At 38.6% G+C, this 16,510-nt stretch overlaps 1 protein-coding gene across 1 annotated transcript in view; it reads left to right on the top strand.

Moving 5' to 3' along the window:
* The window catches only part of mgat4b (alpha-1,3-mannosyl-glycoprotein 4-beta-N-acetylglucosaminyltransferase B), a 98,291-nt gene extending 82,203 nt beyond the window's left edge, over positions 1-16,088 (top strand). Inside the window, exons 11-15 of the mRNA XM_061048601.1 lie at positions 2,550-2,743; positions 3,136-3,214; positions 5,863-5,950; positions 9,582-9,694; positions 13,899-16,088. Of these exons, the coding sequence (XP_060904584.1) occupies positions 2,550-2,743; positions 3,136-3,214; positions 5,863-5,950; positions 9,582-9,694; positions 13,899-13,922 (498 nt within the window). The 3' untranslated portion in view covers positions 13,923-16,088. The remainder of the gene's footprint in view (positions 1-2,549; positions 2,744-3,135; positions 3,215-5,862; positions 5,951-9,581; positions 9,695-13,898) is intronic.
* The last annotated feature ends 422 nt before the right edge of the window (positions 16,089-16,510 follow it).

The raw sequence follows: 16,510 nt of genomic DNA, 5'->3' as shown, positions 1-16,510 counted from the left end.
TTTTAATATCTGCCACGGGGTCAGTGTCAGATGAAGGGATTAACGGCACCCTGCAGAGCAAACTTATTTTTACATTTTCCATTGTAAAATGTGTTAGGGGGTAATATATTTGACTGTTAGAAGACATGAGGTTGAGAGTTTTTGTAAAAAATCAAATACCAAAGGAGGCCATAACAGCTGTTTATCTTAGTTTAGCATAAAGCTGAAAACAAACGCCTCTATTTCTGATAGTGTCTGAGTACTTTCCATCTTCCCATCTCAGAGTATTGGTTAAAAATATCCAAATATGTGACAAAAATGGGGCAGCTGTGGCTCAGCGGTAGAGTCTGTAGTCTCTCAACCAACCGGAAGGTCGGGGGTTTGATCCCCAGCTCTTGCAGCTACATGTCCGATGTGTCCATGGGCAAGACACTTAACCACAAATTGCTCCTGATGCTTCATCAGTGGTGCGTGAATGTGTATGAATGGATGAGACGCGCCACTCTGCCTATAGAGGGCGCACACAAAATTTGTTTCAAATTAAAATGCAAATACAATAAGCTTAAATGCGGCTCCTACAATACTGATGGACGCCTAACATAGCAGCCTCTACCATCAGTGTGTGAATGTGAAGGTGTGACTTGTGGTGTAAAAGCGCTTTAAGTAGTCAGAAGACTAGAAAAGTGCTACACACGCTCAAGAACATTTACCTAATGTGCTTTCTTCTTTTTTTGGAATCCTGTTATTCCTGGATCTTATTCTATCTTGATTCATATTTCATTATTTTATGTCTTGCTGCAAACTCTCAACCTGACATGAGTTACACTCAGTGGGTTCAAAGGCACGACTTCACAGGGGCAGAGTAAAATCAGGCAGATTGGTTCAGTACTTAAGAAGTCCGATCAAACAGGCAACAAAATCCAGAGGCTCAGGGAAAGGCAGGGTCAAAAAGCAGGCAGAAATCATACACTGGTAAACTCTAATGGAAAACGCTAGGATGAGGTCACTCGAATGAACACAACAAACTCGCAGCATGAGAGCGGAAACATGTGGATTAAATGCACAATTAGTGGTGACACTGGTGGATTCTGTTAAATTCCCTAAAATTAGGAGAACTAATATTTTTATAGCTTTTTTTTTTACTTCTTTATTCTACCTTCTTTTGTTTTAGCACCAAGCCAAATTCATTGTGTATTTAGTTTTACTTGGCAATAAATCCAGAAATTCCGATTCTGATGAACATTTACTTCACCCTCTCTAGAAGGAGCCTCCTAGTAGAGGATTTTCACACATTTGTATCTCTTAAACCAGAATGATGATAAACGCGTTGAATTCTTGAAAATCTTCTAACCACTTCGATCAACCTCGGAAAACCTCTGTCCAGGTTCTTTTTTTTTTTCTAAATGAAGACTGATTTAAAACTGAACACTGAAATTATTGTCATCATAAAAAGCAAACATCCACATCAACACATCAAAACATCAACTGAACAGTTACTTAAGTCAGATTAGTTTTTATGTTTGGTCATAAGGGCTCTCATACGTCTCCGGAGAGAGGTTTTTCTGATGAATAGACATGTCACAGTTAGCATTAATCATTCCACCACCAAAGGTCAGTTGTCAAGAAACCGGGAATATAAGTGTCCCAAAGGTGTTTAAAAAAGACCTGTGCATTAACATGTGACGTATAAATGTTACAACTACACTTTTCTTTTTTGACAAATCATTCCCACAACCAGGTAATATGGGATTGTCAGTTCTATCATCTATTTCTCAAAGGAGTAGTAGATTTCAATCTTCATGACATTGAAAATAAAGTTGCTGTTTTTAAACCTTTGCAGGCTGCATTTTCTCACTGTGGGTTAAACAGTTAAAACAATGAAATATCTCTTAATATGCTTTAATGTAACATCAACAGGGATGCATGTTTCTGTTGTTTACTCCTGTTTCTTTCCGTGTGTCTGCCCTGACCTAAAACAGGATTAGTCATCAGGACATCTAGCAGGGTTAGCAGTGATACCAGTCTGTGTAAAACGCTGTTAGAAATTTAAAATGACTAACACTTCAGAACATTTTCTGGTCATTGCTCTCTGTTTTCATGCTCACTCTCAGAGGAAGCACAAACATAAATGTGATCATAACTCCCTGATTCCAGAGAGAAAATATAAATCAACAGATAAATAAACTTTGTAATACAGATGGATTATTTAGTCTTTAATTTATAATTAGGTGTCCATGCGACTTCTATTTCATTTAAATTTTCTTTACCCGTTCCCGGTAGTAATGCAGTACTATAGCCAACAGTGGCAGAAGAGCATCTTAATGCTGTTAGCTGACTGCCTTTAAAAATCAAAAGAAGAAGAAAGCATTAGTAGAGATGCTAAGATTCTAACTGAGCATCTTTTAACTGAAGAAACGATCTGTTTTACTCAATAAAAAGGTTCAATGAAAGGATCTACTTCACTCAGTATTGTCAAGAACAACAATTACCAGTGACATTTGAATAGTAATTTTCCATGAAATGCACACCCCATTGTTTTTTAACTAAACAAACTCCATGTTTATCTGCAGGATAAGGACTTTGGGAAACAGACCCTCCATAAAGGTCATGCCAACCCGCTGGCCGAGGTGACGACCAGCCTGAAGACCTACCAGCACTTCACCTTGGAGAAAGCCTACCTGGGGGAGGACTTCTTTTGGGCGTTCACACCTGTAGCGGGGGACTTCATACGGATACGGTTCTTCACGCCTGTCCGCATCGAGAGGTCGGTAATGACAGCAGGTTACCGAGATCAAGCAGAAGTCCTGATATTCAAATGTCTCTCCGCCATAGTAAAGAAGCATTCCGTCAATTACTAGATTATTTCCGCTCCATTAATTTTCATTGAACAACTTTTTTTCCTGGGAATAATGTATGCAGAGTGAGTGAGGCCAGATGGGGCCCCCTTGGGAGGTTTCACTCTGTCATGGCAAATTATGCACATTTTGAGCCCCTATTGTGGTTTTAAGTATATGGGTATACTGGCCTGAGTTCCCGAGCAGTTTGCCTGTCTTGCCTGTTGAGAAACTGCACCTCTGGCTGCTAACATATTTATTATCTACTTCAGTATAAATTCAATAACACTGTGTTTCTTTTTGGCCTCTCGTTATCTTTCAGGTATTTCTTTCGGAGTGGAAACATTGAACATCCCGGAGACAAACTTTTCAACACATCGGTGGAGGTTCTGCCCTTCGATGTGAGTGTAACACCAAAGCTCAGAGCAGTTTCTCAACTCAGTGATCAGTCACAATACTCTGATGTGGCTGCCAAAGCTGTGTCCATCATTCTTTTTACCGATGTTGAAAACATTGCACTCAACAGGCTAAAAGCTAACACCTCTCAAAGAAGTCTGGGGGGGGGGTCAACAAAGCAGTCGGAAAATCAAAAAGATTGAGCAATTAGACAAACTAAGTTTAAAAGTAAAAACTGTTTTATGTCCCAGCGAGTTTAATGTACCAGCACGTTTTCTTAAACTCAAACTTTTCTGTACACTGAGGGAACTAAAGCTACTTTTCTTTTCTTTTCTTTTTCTTTTAAAACTGATTAATTAACTTTAATTAATTTGGACCTTGTTAACAAACTGTCAGTCTAAGTAACAGCCCATGTTTCCTTCCCTGTGGATCTTCTCTTTCCCCGGTCTCAGATATTAATTTAATATATTTGAACTGACTGAAATTAGGGCTGTCTAAGATTAACATTTTTAATGGCTAAATTTCAATAGTTAATCGCATTTTAATCGCATGTTATGAAATTCCATTATTTTGCATTTAAAAAATACATTTCCTAAGCTCTTATTTTGAATTCATGTACTGTCTTCAACTGATAGTACGTTTCTTGCTGTTTGAAAATGATCCTGCTGTTTTTTTAAATTAAAGTAAGAGTATCGGAGATTACAGCATTAACTTGATGAGGAAAAATGAACTTGTTATGGAACAAAAACTAAATGAAAACAGCTCAAAGAAACGATAAAAAAGTGTAAAGTTTGATGTCAAAATGTAAAATAAATGACAGAACTACAATTATTGTTCCTAAATTGAAATGAACTAATTAAGCTTCTAAAACGAGTCAGTTTTATCTTTAAAACAGGATCAGGTGTGTTATTCTTCTTCATCTGTGTAGCATATCTTCTGACTTTAGCATCAGCTCCTTGTGTCTCTAGCCTCAGTATCCGTAATGTTTCTAATGAGGCAGACTGACGGATCTCTGCGTCTACCTGCTCCTCGGCCGTACGATGAAGGCTGATTAAGAGTAAAGAGTCACTGCAGGAGAGAGTGACATAAACAGGGAGGAAGAGGATAGACATCAACCAGCACTTACAGCGAGCTCAGACACATGACTGAGCTGGAGCAGGAGGTTGCCTGGGTAACGCTGACCAGAAGAAGAGGAAAGGAGGGGGGGATGAGTACGAGGGCTGATAGGAGGAGAGGATGCAGAAGATTAGGAATATCAAACAACAGCAACAAGAAGGAACAACTGAAATCCTCAGACTTTAAGGGTTCAGCGTGTAGGATGGAGGGGAAAAGTGGCAGAAATACAAAAGTATAGTCAAGAGTTTGTTTTCATCAGTGTATTAGCAGCTTTAATTAGAAATCTGTGTGTTTTTAGACCTAAGAATGAGCTTCATCCACAGATAAATCAGGACATCTTCTACCCTCTTTTACAGTAGAATAAAAGCATCCTTACATTCAAACAAAGCCCAGAATCTAAAGGATTTACTTTTCATGTTTTTTTGTCTGTAAATCACCAAAGATCCCCTCAAAAATAAGTCCAAAGTCTAACAAGACTATTTAAAGAAACTTGTTTTCTGTTGGTGCTTAAATAGTACATGGTATAAATGCAACAGGTACTGTACATACACCTTTCCAACATCTGAGAGTTTACTCTTTTGGTGAGATTGTATATTGTATATAATATTGTAACATGTAGGCCTAAAGACATTTCTTCAACATGTCCAGGTTGCACATTTTGGTCATTTGAAAATGAAAAAGGCCATTTTACATGAATAATGATAATGAGTTTATCTACATAATAGCTTCCAAGAGATGTCACTTTACATGGAAGTTGAAAGAAACACAGAAAGAGCAATGCAAAAATAAAGCAAATAAAAGCAAGATAACAATATGCACAGCAGACTAAGCACAAACATGTCTTAGAAATGTTTCTTTAGCTGCTTTTTAAAAGTGTCAACATAATAATTGCAACTACACTGAAAAGTATTAGTCAGTGGACTCTGTTTAAATTTGGATTTATTCGCATTGTCAATATTTTTAATAAAATCTCAATCTAAAATTGTCAGCATTACTTTAGCACTTTTCTACGGTGGCTGGGAAGTGCAAAGCAAAATTACAAAGTGTGAAACATTTTTACATAATTTGAAAAGCAATTTTACATTTTATAAAATAAAATTACAAAACCAAAAATACTTTTACAAGGTACAAAACATATTTACATTTCAAAAGACATATTTACAAGTGGCAGGTCACTTTTACCAGTCCCCAAACAAATTTACAAACAACAGAATCTTGACGGAAAGGGAATGTACCAAATGCTGGAATTGACCCGGACGTGATTGACTGAGGGGTTATTTTGTTTGTATTTGCAGAAAAACACCATGGACAATGGTTGCAGCCACATTGTCAGGATCAGATGGGGATTTTAGCACCCAGAAAAACTTTTTCTCACATGCAAATACATGCTAAATCCAATTTCAATTTGGCAACTGTGGACTTCCATAAAGCAGCTTTTGTTGCTGCCAAGTTACCCATATAATCATGTAATTAATGCGGCTGTAGTAAGTGGCTGTGACAGGGCTTTGAATTGTGTTTGTGGGGTTTTTTTTTTCAGAATATTCAGGCAGAGAAAGAGGCCTTGACAGAAGGGAGGGAGAGAACGCCAAAGTACCATCGGACAGAAGATGGATTCATCAGAATAGGTGAGTGATGACATCATCAGCTGCTTGGCACCTGTGTGACCCGCTCCATGATAATCAATAAAGTTCAGTCAGTCTGTCCTAATGAGCTTAACGGGCTTAACGAGCTGTCTGCTAACAGAGAGGAGAGTTTTTCAGGGCAACATTCCTCTGCTTTTGTTTGTCTGCTTCAATGAGGACAAACACAAGGAGGTACTTCTATACTTGTGAGGACTCTTTTTTGACTTCATATTTTACTCTACCTCATAACTGAAGCCTTAAAACAAACATTTTTCCAACCTTAATCTCTAAAGAAACCAAAACAAAAAGTGACATCACACAGTCATCATCTCTCCTATAATGTGATCACTCCTCTAACTAAAGTTGGTCCTCACAAGGAGAGGAAGCACACACACACACACACACACACACACACGGGCAGATCTGTGTGAAGGGCTTCATGGAACATTTATAAGTTTAAACACTGGTGTAAAGTTCACAGTTTTAGGAACATTCTCATTTTGTTTTATGAACGTTACATAAGCATTAAAAACGGTCTCAGCGGTGGTCGGTGCTGTAGTTTAGTGACAATGAAACAAAGAGTATAGGAGTAGTAGTTGTAAAAGCTGGTTGGGGGTTGGTAGGACTTTCAGAATACTTCCAGTTGAATTATACGGTGGCTCAGACGTGTCAGGCTAATGCATATCCAAAACACTTTGCAAAAGGGAACAACACAACGTATTAACGACAATGACAGACACAAACGCCACAACATGAAAGCAAATAGCTACAACACAGATGCACATACAGTAACACTAATTCAGAAAGTCCCCACATGTCTATATGTTTTGTTAATGCAGTTATGTTGTTCCCCTTTGCAAAGAATTTCGGAGATGTTCTCCGTTCCCGGGTTTTTTTTTCCTCACCGAACACAGGAAGTATCTTGACTAGTGCTCCCTCAATCTGCAGATTTTTGTGTCAATATATTTTACACAGACATTTCTAGTAAAATCTGAAATAATCATTTAAAGCAACAAAGTCACACGACAACAGAAACTAACGGACATGTTCAGTAATCGGTAATCCATCAGCTCCACTGTTTCGAGTGCTCAAATGACCATTTTTGTCAATGGAGTTTGGTGGCTTTGAAGAGAGTTTATGTTTTGTTGTTTACATTTAGCATTTTGTAGATATTTTTTAAGGATTTGAGTCCATTCTTTCCTGGTTCAAGTTGAATAGGCTGACTGAAGTTGGGTGAACATATTTCAGAAACCAACACCGTGAATAAACAATAAATGACTTCAGCACCATAAATGTAAAAAAAATCAAAAAATCATAGTCCATGTATCAGGTTGTAAAATTTATAAAGATCACCCAACCTAATGAGCTTAATGTGGATCTTTGACTGAAAAGATTGAAATTCTTTGGGGTGTTCATGTAAAAAAGTCAGAAATTAAAAATGAATAACAGCAGATATTTGTGCATGAAGGAAGCTATAAAGAAACAAAACAAAAAGGAAGGAGCGCAGTAGGAATAGAGGAGGGCAGTGTTTGATATGACATCGTAAATTACCAGCAGCTCTTTATCCCCTTCATTAATTTTTCAGATGAGTCGGGCGATCGATCCGGCTGACTCTTCTTAACTCTATTAATTTCCGCAGGATGCCTCCGGATGTTCTGTGTCAGAACAACAAACGGTTCAGTATCTGAGATCGTCCTTACTTAAGAAATTAGATCGACCATCGGAGAGATTTTGGACCTAGCATTATGCAAGAGTGGACAGAAATAGTTTGTTGCCATCCAACAGGTCAAAAACCGTTGTGCAGAGTAGGGTTGTATCGATACCAGAATTTTAAACTTCAATTTGATTCTGGGAAAAACCTCACAACATCGATACCTGTTTGATAACATGACAAAAACAACAACAAAAAGTTATCGGAACCCAATATTAGGTCATTTCATTTTTTCAATAATCAAAAAAAGCTTGATAACGCCACAAAGTTTAAATAGCATAAATGTTTCAGTAACAAAAGGTTGCCAACGTTTTTGAGCAATTTAGGCAGTGTCAGGAGTTTGTGATTTTTGATGGATTTATTCCTCTCTTACAGACCAGTTTTATGAAAAAGAGGTTGTTTTTTTTAAAGCTTTGGTTCTTTTTAACACTTTTGTTCGTTAAAATAACAGAAATTGGATTGTTTAAAAACGTGCTAGCTTCAAGTATCCAAGTATCTAACATTCTGACAACCTAAGTGCAGTATTCATTAGACTATTTTGAGGTATCATTAAAAGTTAAAAGAAAGTTTCAGGGATTGAATCATGCCAAACTAATTGGGTGGTGTAAAAATAGCTTGATAATAACTTGATAATAAAAACTCCAATGAAATAAAAACAAAGACCTCCCACCCTACATGTGTGATCCTGTTTTTATTTGAACCTCAGGGTTTTGTTTTCTCCTTTGCCTGTCTACATGTCGCTGGATACTGAACTAAATTTGATAGACCCACAATAATAATCGATAACACTGGGTGATAAAACAATAAGGCACAGCCAGGCGCTGCTCTTTGTTGGGATTAATGTATCACTCGTACCTGGAGGCGTCGCTGGCATCATGATAATCCCAGTAAATGAATTCTCTGAGGGATTATTGCTCTGTTGAGGTGCAGGGGAACTAAAAACCTGCCGACACTGAGCGGAAGGAAGAGACGGCACGGCTTCAGATGGAGTCAGTCAAACAGAACCACAGGGAACACTTAATGGACTTTGGGCAAATGTAATGGCTCTTTATTACCCTGTAGGTCTGCACAAAATAATCCTCAAAGATCATTAAAATCCTTTAATTACTCACCTCAAACAACAAATAAATAAATAATAACCCAAGGCCCATTAAAAACCATTACAAACCATTAAAAAACAATGGTAGGTGTTCTGTATTAAGACAGACACATTTATAGATGACTTAATGTTCAGACATTTTCAAGAATCAGAAATACTTTATTAATCCCTGGGTCGAAATTTGGTAAAATAAAGAGTTTTAGAAAGCTTTACTGATGTAGATGAAGAAAGTTTTGTTATTTGTGAAGGTTACAACCAACAAAAACATTGGTCAAGTAGAAGGAGGGACATTTGAAGGGAGTTAAAATAGGTTTCATCATATCTGTCTAGTGTCCGTGGCTTTTGAGAATCACATATCTTTCCATGAGCTCAGACAATCAGCCCTGTTTTCAGTGTGGTGACAATGCATTACCAGCTAATCCAAGGGGGATTAAATGGAATATCTTGAATTTATTTTAAGAAATAAGAGCATTTTCTTTAACACAGAGAAACACTTAATCCTTCAGTTCTTCACAAGCAATCATCATGAGAACATTTAAAGATACACGGTTCATTACAGGGTAGGAAGAGGACCACAAAAAAAGAACTGTATACAATGTAAAAACTCATAAATGTACAGCAAAGTAACGGTATTTTCTTCAGGCAGAAGTTAAATAGTTGGATGTGACAAATACCATGTGTTTTCAACAGCGGTCACAAGGAGTTCATGGTAATAGAAACAACGCGGCCGTCAGAAAAAGAGGCCTCCCCCACCTGAAAGTCAGAGAAAAATCAGGACATTTATAAATCGCTCATCAGGTTTAATCACCATTTTTATCTTTCAGGAAACTTCCAGAAAGGCATTGCAGAGGGGGAGGTTGACCCCACCTTTGGGCCCCTGGAGGCGATGCGTCTCTCGGTGATAACTGACTCACCGGTCTGGGTGATCCTCAGCGAGGTGAGACCGCTCGGCTTGGATTCATCCAAAATAGCTTCCTGAACCTTGTAGATAAGGGTTCCTAAGGAGGTTTCTAAGGAAGCTCAGCAGGTTCAAGTTTACTAGTCTGTTGTTATGGATAACTGTGAAGGATGCATGGATTTTTTTAAGGGTTAAAGGACTTCTGTAACTATTGGAAGCCTGTTTAGAAACATTCTAGGAATGCTAGCCATGGTTTTCGCAAGTTTCTCTGGTTCTTAAAGGAGTCCTTTATGTTCTTCCAAACATCCTGGGAAGGGTTGAGCGTGTCTGCAAGGTGACAGTCAAGGTGTAAAGGTTTAAGGGGTCCTTGAAGAGGTTTCCATGTGGTTTTTAGTTTCTTGGATTCCATATAGACAATTGGATCCAGAGTCTTGATAGACAGTTGTGTACTCTGGGATGTTATCACTCTTGGGTTCCTGGGGTCCTTCTTGAAAGATCCTTGGTGAGATCAAAGATGCCTTTGATAAAACAGGTGTCAACTGGAGGATGTAGTTTTTGTAAAGGACACAAGGTTAGTTTGTGTTTTTCTCAGCATCACTGGAGATGTCCCAGAAGTTGTCAGAATCCGAACCGGTTTTTATTTCCAACTACAATGACACATACAAGGAATTTGACTTAGCGTTTTGGTGCAAAACAATAAGCAAAGGAAATAAAGTCATTTGTGAAAGGATGTTGTGTCTCAGAGAAGGTTTTAAGTCACAAAGTTCAGATTCCAGGGCTCGTTAGGAATGGGCTTAAAAGGCTTTGGGGGGCTTACAAGCTGCAGTCTGTTGACCTCTATAACTGCGAGTGCTGCACAGTGTGGTGTATGTTTGTGATTTTAGCTGCTGTTAACTTTTAACTGTTGGGCAGTCCTAGTTTGGTTTCAGGAGGAATGGATGCTTAGATCCACATTTCTCTATGTGAGCCAGGCATTTCTTGTGAGTCTAGCATATAGCAACATTTCAAGCCGTATTCTCCTCCATGAGCGATAAAAAAGAAAAACAAAATTCTGGAAAAATGTTCCAAAAAACATTATGGAAATCGCCCTCCACCAGCTTCACACAGGAGTAAATACTTTCCCAGACTTTGTTTTAGCTTCATCTCCTTTTTTTGATGTAGTTTCCATCATATTCCCCTAAAAAGTGCATCCCGATAGCTTGTGTCTTTGTTTTGTGGCAGCAGGGCATAACGTAGGCCACGAGGATGGTGACATGTTGGTGATCCAATGATCCCAGGTGTTTGCTGATTGATTGACACCTGAAACAGGCCATGCTGATAGCCTTCTCTTACACAGATGTAGGATAAAGCCTGGTTTTAGAAAGGAGACTGTCCTACACTTTGGAAAACTAGAGCCAATTAAATGAAGAACATGGTTTCAATTTGAAGGTGACTGAAATGCTGTGCGGGGACATCTTGTCATCCTATTCTGGTCCTGAAGAAGTTTCCAAGTTTCTTTGGAGTCAAAGTAATCTTAAAAAAGGTTTAAAAGAGTTTCCGATGTCTTGAAGTCCAGATTCCAGGGCTTGTAAAGATTTTCAGTCTGTAGGGAATTAAAAGTTGTTGTTTTATTTTAATTTGGGAGTTTGGGTTCGGATGATTACAAATGTTAAGAGTTTTGAGTGGGCCAAACAACCCCCTCCCAGTTTGTCTTATGCCCAGGTCTGACTACACAATCTCTTTGTCAGTTACGATGGAAACCAACAGACATGACACACCAATTATCAAGAGCAACGTGATGACGTTGGATAGAAGAGTGTCTGGGCTAGTCTACACCCAGGAAGAAGACTGTAAACAAACAGTGGCATCCGAAGCGGTGTGTTTGATACTTGCTTGGCTGTGTTCAGCAAACCCTAAAACAAAACGACTGTGGACGTGTCATTTGGTCACAAGGGAAGACGGTATGGACTGTCAATCCTTCAAATCCTGCCAATCCTTTGGTGTTCACACTCGAACACCTTAAAACTCATCACAGAATACTCCCACCAGATCCCCTAACAAATGTTTCTAAAAATTACACATTGACCAAGGGTTAGGGTTAGGGTTAGGGTTCCTGACATTGACCAATGAGAGCTCTCTGTGCTCTCATTGGTCAATGTCACTGACGTGTTGTAACACATTGTAGATGCTAGACTTTCTGTCAGGAGGACATGAGGTGTCTTAGATGTGATAATTTTTTGCAGCGAAAAGCGCCAAAACCCTACGTTTGCCAGATCGGGCTATAATCGTACCGTGCTTATAATGTGAAGTTTGACCTCGGCATTAGTGGAGCTCCAGACGGCTTGAAAGTCAGTTGAAAGTTAAATCAATGTAAAATGGAATTACAGGCATCCTTGAGAGGGTTTTTAAAGCTCCTGATGGAACTTCAGTAGATGCAGTAGACCCAGAGATGTTTTTAATGTATGAGAGAAATCTTTTAGCCCACTCAAACGTGCCCTGAGGGGGATGAAGGATTTGCAAAATGTTCTTGAAAAAGTTCCTGGTTATAAGGATGAAAGGCTTAAGAAACTATTGAAGGGTGTGGTAGATATTCTTAAGAGAATAAACCAATAAAATCGGAACAAATCTTTGAGCCCCTGGCCTGCAGCTTCACACAATCACCTCAATAAACCCTTAAAAAAATGTGTGGCCAAATTACCTGCAAGAGTCTGATTAGAGACTGTTTTTGATTTAAGCCTACATAACAAGGTTGTTGTAAAGGATTAAAAAGTGGGACTATAAACTCCTGACCTCTCTGAGGGTTTATGAAGGGAAAATCTCTCAACATTAACCCTTAAAGGAATGCATTAGTCTGGGTTTACTGCAGACTCCTCATGATGTCTGAGAGGATTTTCCATCCTGACAGCTGGAACATTTCTGGAGCAAACACTGAATATTTGAACGTCTTTTTCGACAGCTGAACATTAAACTTTAATCTTACAATATCTGGATCGCTATCAAACTTTTAAAAATCTGTAGTAATCAGACTTTATAATTGTGACAGTAAGTATAATTACTCAAATACTCAGTTTAAGTAAAATTGTTGATTTATATATATACACTCCTACACAACATCTCAGGAGGAAAAAAATAGATTTTTGTATTGCTTTTTCATTGTCTGACAGCTTTAGTCGTTTTTTTAAATAACTTATCTTCTTATAAATAAACCTTCTTAATGGTTTATTCATGTACAGTTGAACAATGAGTCGAACAATCAATTAGATGATTGACAGATAATTAATTAGAAAAGCAAAATTGTAAAAAGACTTCATGGTTTCAGCCAGACGTTTTTAATTTGCTGTTTTTCCTCAGAATCATTCAAATAATAAAACATATATATATATATTTGAGTGCTAAAAAAAAGTGGCCTTATGTTGTGTTATCATAAGTACACTGCAAGAACTCAAATCTAAGAAAGTGAATTAGTCTAATTTATTTTCATAAATATGTTATTGAACTTATTATAAGCCACATTCACCCCACAGGTCCAGTTAACTTATAATTTAAGATTTAAAAAGCAAACAAATAAGGGCTTGATTGCTTATAAGAAGTACAAGATATCTGCCAAAGAGGCAAACAACATTAACTTGTTCAATGTCTATAAATAAGATGCAATGTCAACGAGAACGTTCAGTTACCCCATTGGAAGATTTTCTTTTTTTTACATTTAAGCAATTCATGCCTAATTTTTCTACAAGTTTTATTTCATTTATATACAGAAGAAGATTAAAATATATATTAGTTAGATAACTGATTGAATTTTATATCTTGAATAAAGATGTGTATCTGGACTTGTCAGGTAAATGCAGACAGTTTGATATTTTTGACAAGAAATGAAACAAATACACTTGCTTAGTTTTGAGTTTTTGCAGTACAGTAGCTGCTGTTCACTGGTTTTGTCGAGTTATTTTATTGATAGAGCATTTGGGAGAAAACACAAAACAAGCCAATCATGCTTTTCAGGAAACCCCCACAAAAAAAGACGATAATTATTAACTAAAAACAGACGGAAAAGTGGAGTTAATTGCACACAAATAAATGTGACTCTTAAGGGTAAACAACTTAACATGTATGACACTTAAAATACAAACAAAGAAAAGCATGCACATGCACAGGGCTGACCTCAAGAAGACTAAAGAAAAAAGGTTTTTACGACTTTTCACAATACATTTTGTAAATGTAAAGCTCCCCCTGGTTCTTATTGGTTCTCTCTGCTTTCCCTCAGATCTTCATAAAGAAAGCAGACTGAAGCTCTGCCCCCCCCACCCCCCTCACTGTTACCTCAGCTCCTCCGAGTGTTCAGCCGAGCCAACCGGAGGCCAGTCAGCTGCCGCCCCGCTGACCAGAACCCCAACGCGGTGCCACAGTGCCGCCATCTGGACGGACCTCAATACTGCAGGGCTGCAGAGACTGGAAACACAGACCACACAGACGGACTGTGGACGTGAAGAGAGAGAGAGACGATGCTGTATTTAACCCTGAAGAGTCTGTATTTATGTGTACATACAGTAAGTAAATGTTGAAACACTGGTGATAGTCCAATCATCACTTCTGATGATCAAACTGCTGCTTCTAAAGACTCAAAGGCCTCTTTCTATCCGGACCTTTCTACCAACACCGGTGGCCCCACAGTATGTGCGTATAGAGCTGTACACACTTCATATGAATGCCCTCTCAGTGTGTGTGTGTGTGTGTGTGTGTGTGTAGTCGCTGCTCTGGGTTCTGTCCTCCCATCCGAGAGCATTTTGCCTTAAAGAAGACGAAGAAGAGCCCTGAAACACTGCAACATGTAGCGACAACAGTACCCACAATCCTTTGCTGCGACCTCGGACCTTTTCACATCTTTGTGGCTTGAAACTACTGATGACAGCTGTTCTTTTCCTTTTTTTAATGAAGTTTTTTTAAGTTGATTTATTTTGAGTTTACTGAGGCCTTTTCAATGACAACTGCTCTGTTAGATTCTGCAGTTCTTTAACGTACTTAAACACACGACACAGTAAAGTCCAGTACTATACTGTATACGATTTACTTCACTGTAAGGTTGTCACCATACCAGAATTTTAAACTTTGATATGATGTTACTAACACTCTAATGATAGTGATACCTCCTTGACAATAGAAGAAAAAATAAAAGTCCTCGTCACCCAATATTGAGTAATTTATTGTTATAATTGTTAAACATTTCAGGCATACTCCTGCAACCAACGTAATCATGCTATTTAGACGGAGTGTGTGGGAGTTTGCCTCCAATCTTTCATGGACTCATTCTTCTCCTACACACCTGTCCAATGGAATAGAGGTAGTCTATCAAGAATCAGTCCTCTTTGCTACTATCGATCATTAAAGTCATAATTTAAAGGTCCCATATTATGCTTTTTCTGGTTTTATATGCTCTTAAGTGTGTTTTCCAAGTGTCCTGTGCATGTTTAGGCACATCTATGTGCAAAAATTCAAAGTCCGCGGAAATGCGGCTTCTCCTACGTCCTCCTGTTAGCTGCAGCATTAGCTGCATGTAACGCTCGGTTCTAGCCCCCCTCGAAAAAAATGTGCCAGTGTGACGTCTTGTCAGTGTGAGATCACTGATCTAAGCCCATTGGCTCGTTGTGGCAAACCCTGCAGCTCATGTTGCACGCCCATTAACTTCTATAGCACGCCCACGACATGCCGTAGCCTGCGGTAGCACAGTAGTGCTAAGGTGCTAATGTTTTTGCTCCCCTCGGAGCCAAAGTGGCTGCATTCCCAATATGGTAAAAGGGGCGAGACATTTCCGAGAACCGTGCTGAGTGACTGACCAATTACGGCAGAGCCGACAGGCCGACCAATCAGATCAGACTTGGCACACGTGGGGACTTCAGAGCCTTAGAGAGAGAGTCAGAAGCGAGCCGGTGCATGGAGCGGCAGTACATGAAAACAGACACTTTTTTCAAACTTTAGCTATTGTGAACATACTTTAGTAGGTACATAGATTAAATATACAAACCCCAAAAAGGGCATAATATGGGCTCTTTAAATCATGTGGTATCGAAAATAATCAAAATATTGAGAACCTCACAGTACTCTAATGAGCTCTAAAGCTCTGTGACGAACTCTGCATTGTTCCACAGTACATATCAGTACTCTACCTTATTCTAAAGTACTCATGTCATCTCAGTACTCTCACAGCCTCCAGTGCTTGAATGAACTCTCCAGTGTAAGTTTGTTAATGGTTTGGATATTTTGATACTTTTCAATACAGATATCATTGTTCACATCTCTTTGCAGAGCAGCTTACTTGTTTTAACCGGGCTGCAGAGCTCCAGAAAAGGCGCATATGTTACGTCTGTTGAGGTATCCTGCATTGATTTGGTAGATAAAACAAGGAATTAACCCAATACTGGTTGCCGTGGTATCTTAACAGGTATCGATACTGTTTGATTTTAAAAAGAAATCAAAGTTTAAAAAATCTGGTATTATGACATCCCTACTCTACAGTACTCTAGATAAATACATATTATTTACTCTGCAGTTCTTAACAGTACTTCACAGTACTCTGATGTACTTCACAGTACTGTGATGGACTTCACTGTACTCTGATGGACTTCACTGTACTCTGATGTACTTCACAGTACTCTGATGGACTGTACTCTGATGGACTTCACAGTACTCTGATGGACTTCATTGTACTCTGATGTACTTCACAGTACTCTGATGGACTGTACTCTGATGGACTTCACTGTACTCTGATGGACTTCACAGTACTCTGATGGACTTCATTGTACTCTGATGTACTTCACAGTACTCTGATGGACTGTACTCTGATGGACTGTACTCTGATGGACTTCACTGTACTCTGATGGA

The sequence above is a fragment of the Labrus mixtus genome, chromosome 10, assembly GCF_963584025.1.
Source record: "Labrus mixtus chromosome 10, fLabMix1.1, whole genome shotgun sequence".
In the NCBI taxonomy this organism is placed as follows: Eukaryota; Metazoa; Chordata; class Actinopteri; order Labriformes; family Labridae; genus Labrus; species Labrus mixtus.
This window is presented reverse-complemented; position numbering and strand designations above follow the sequence as displayed.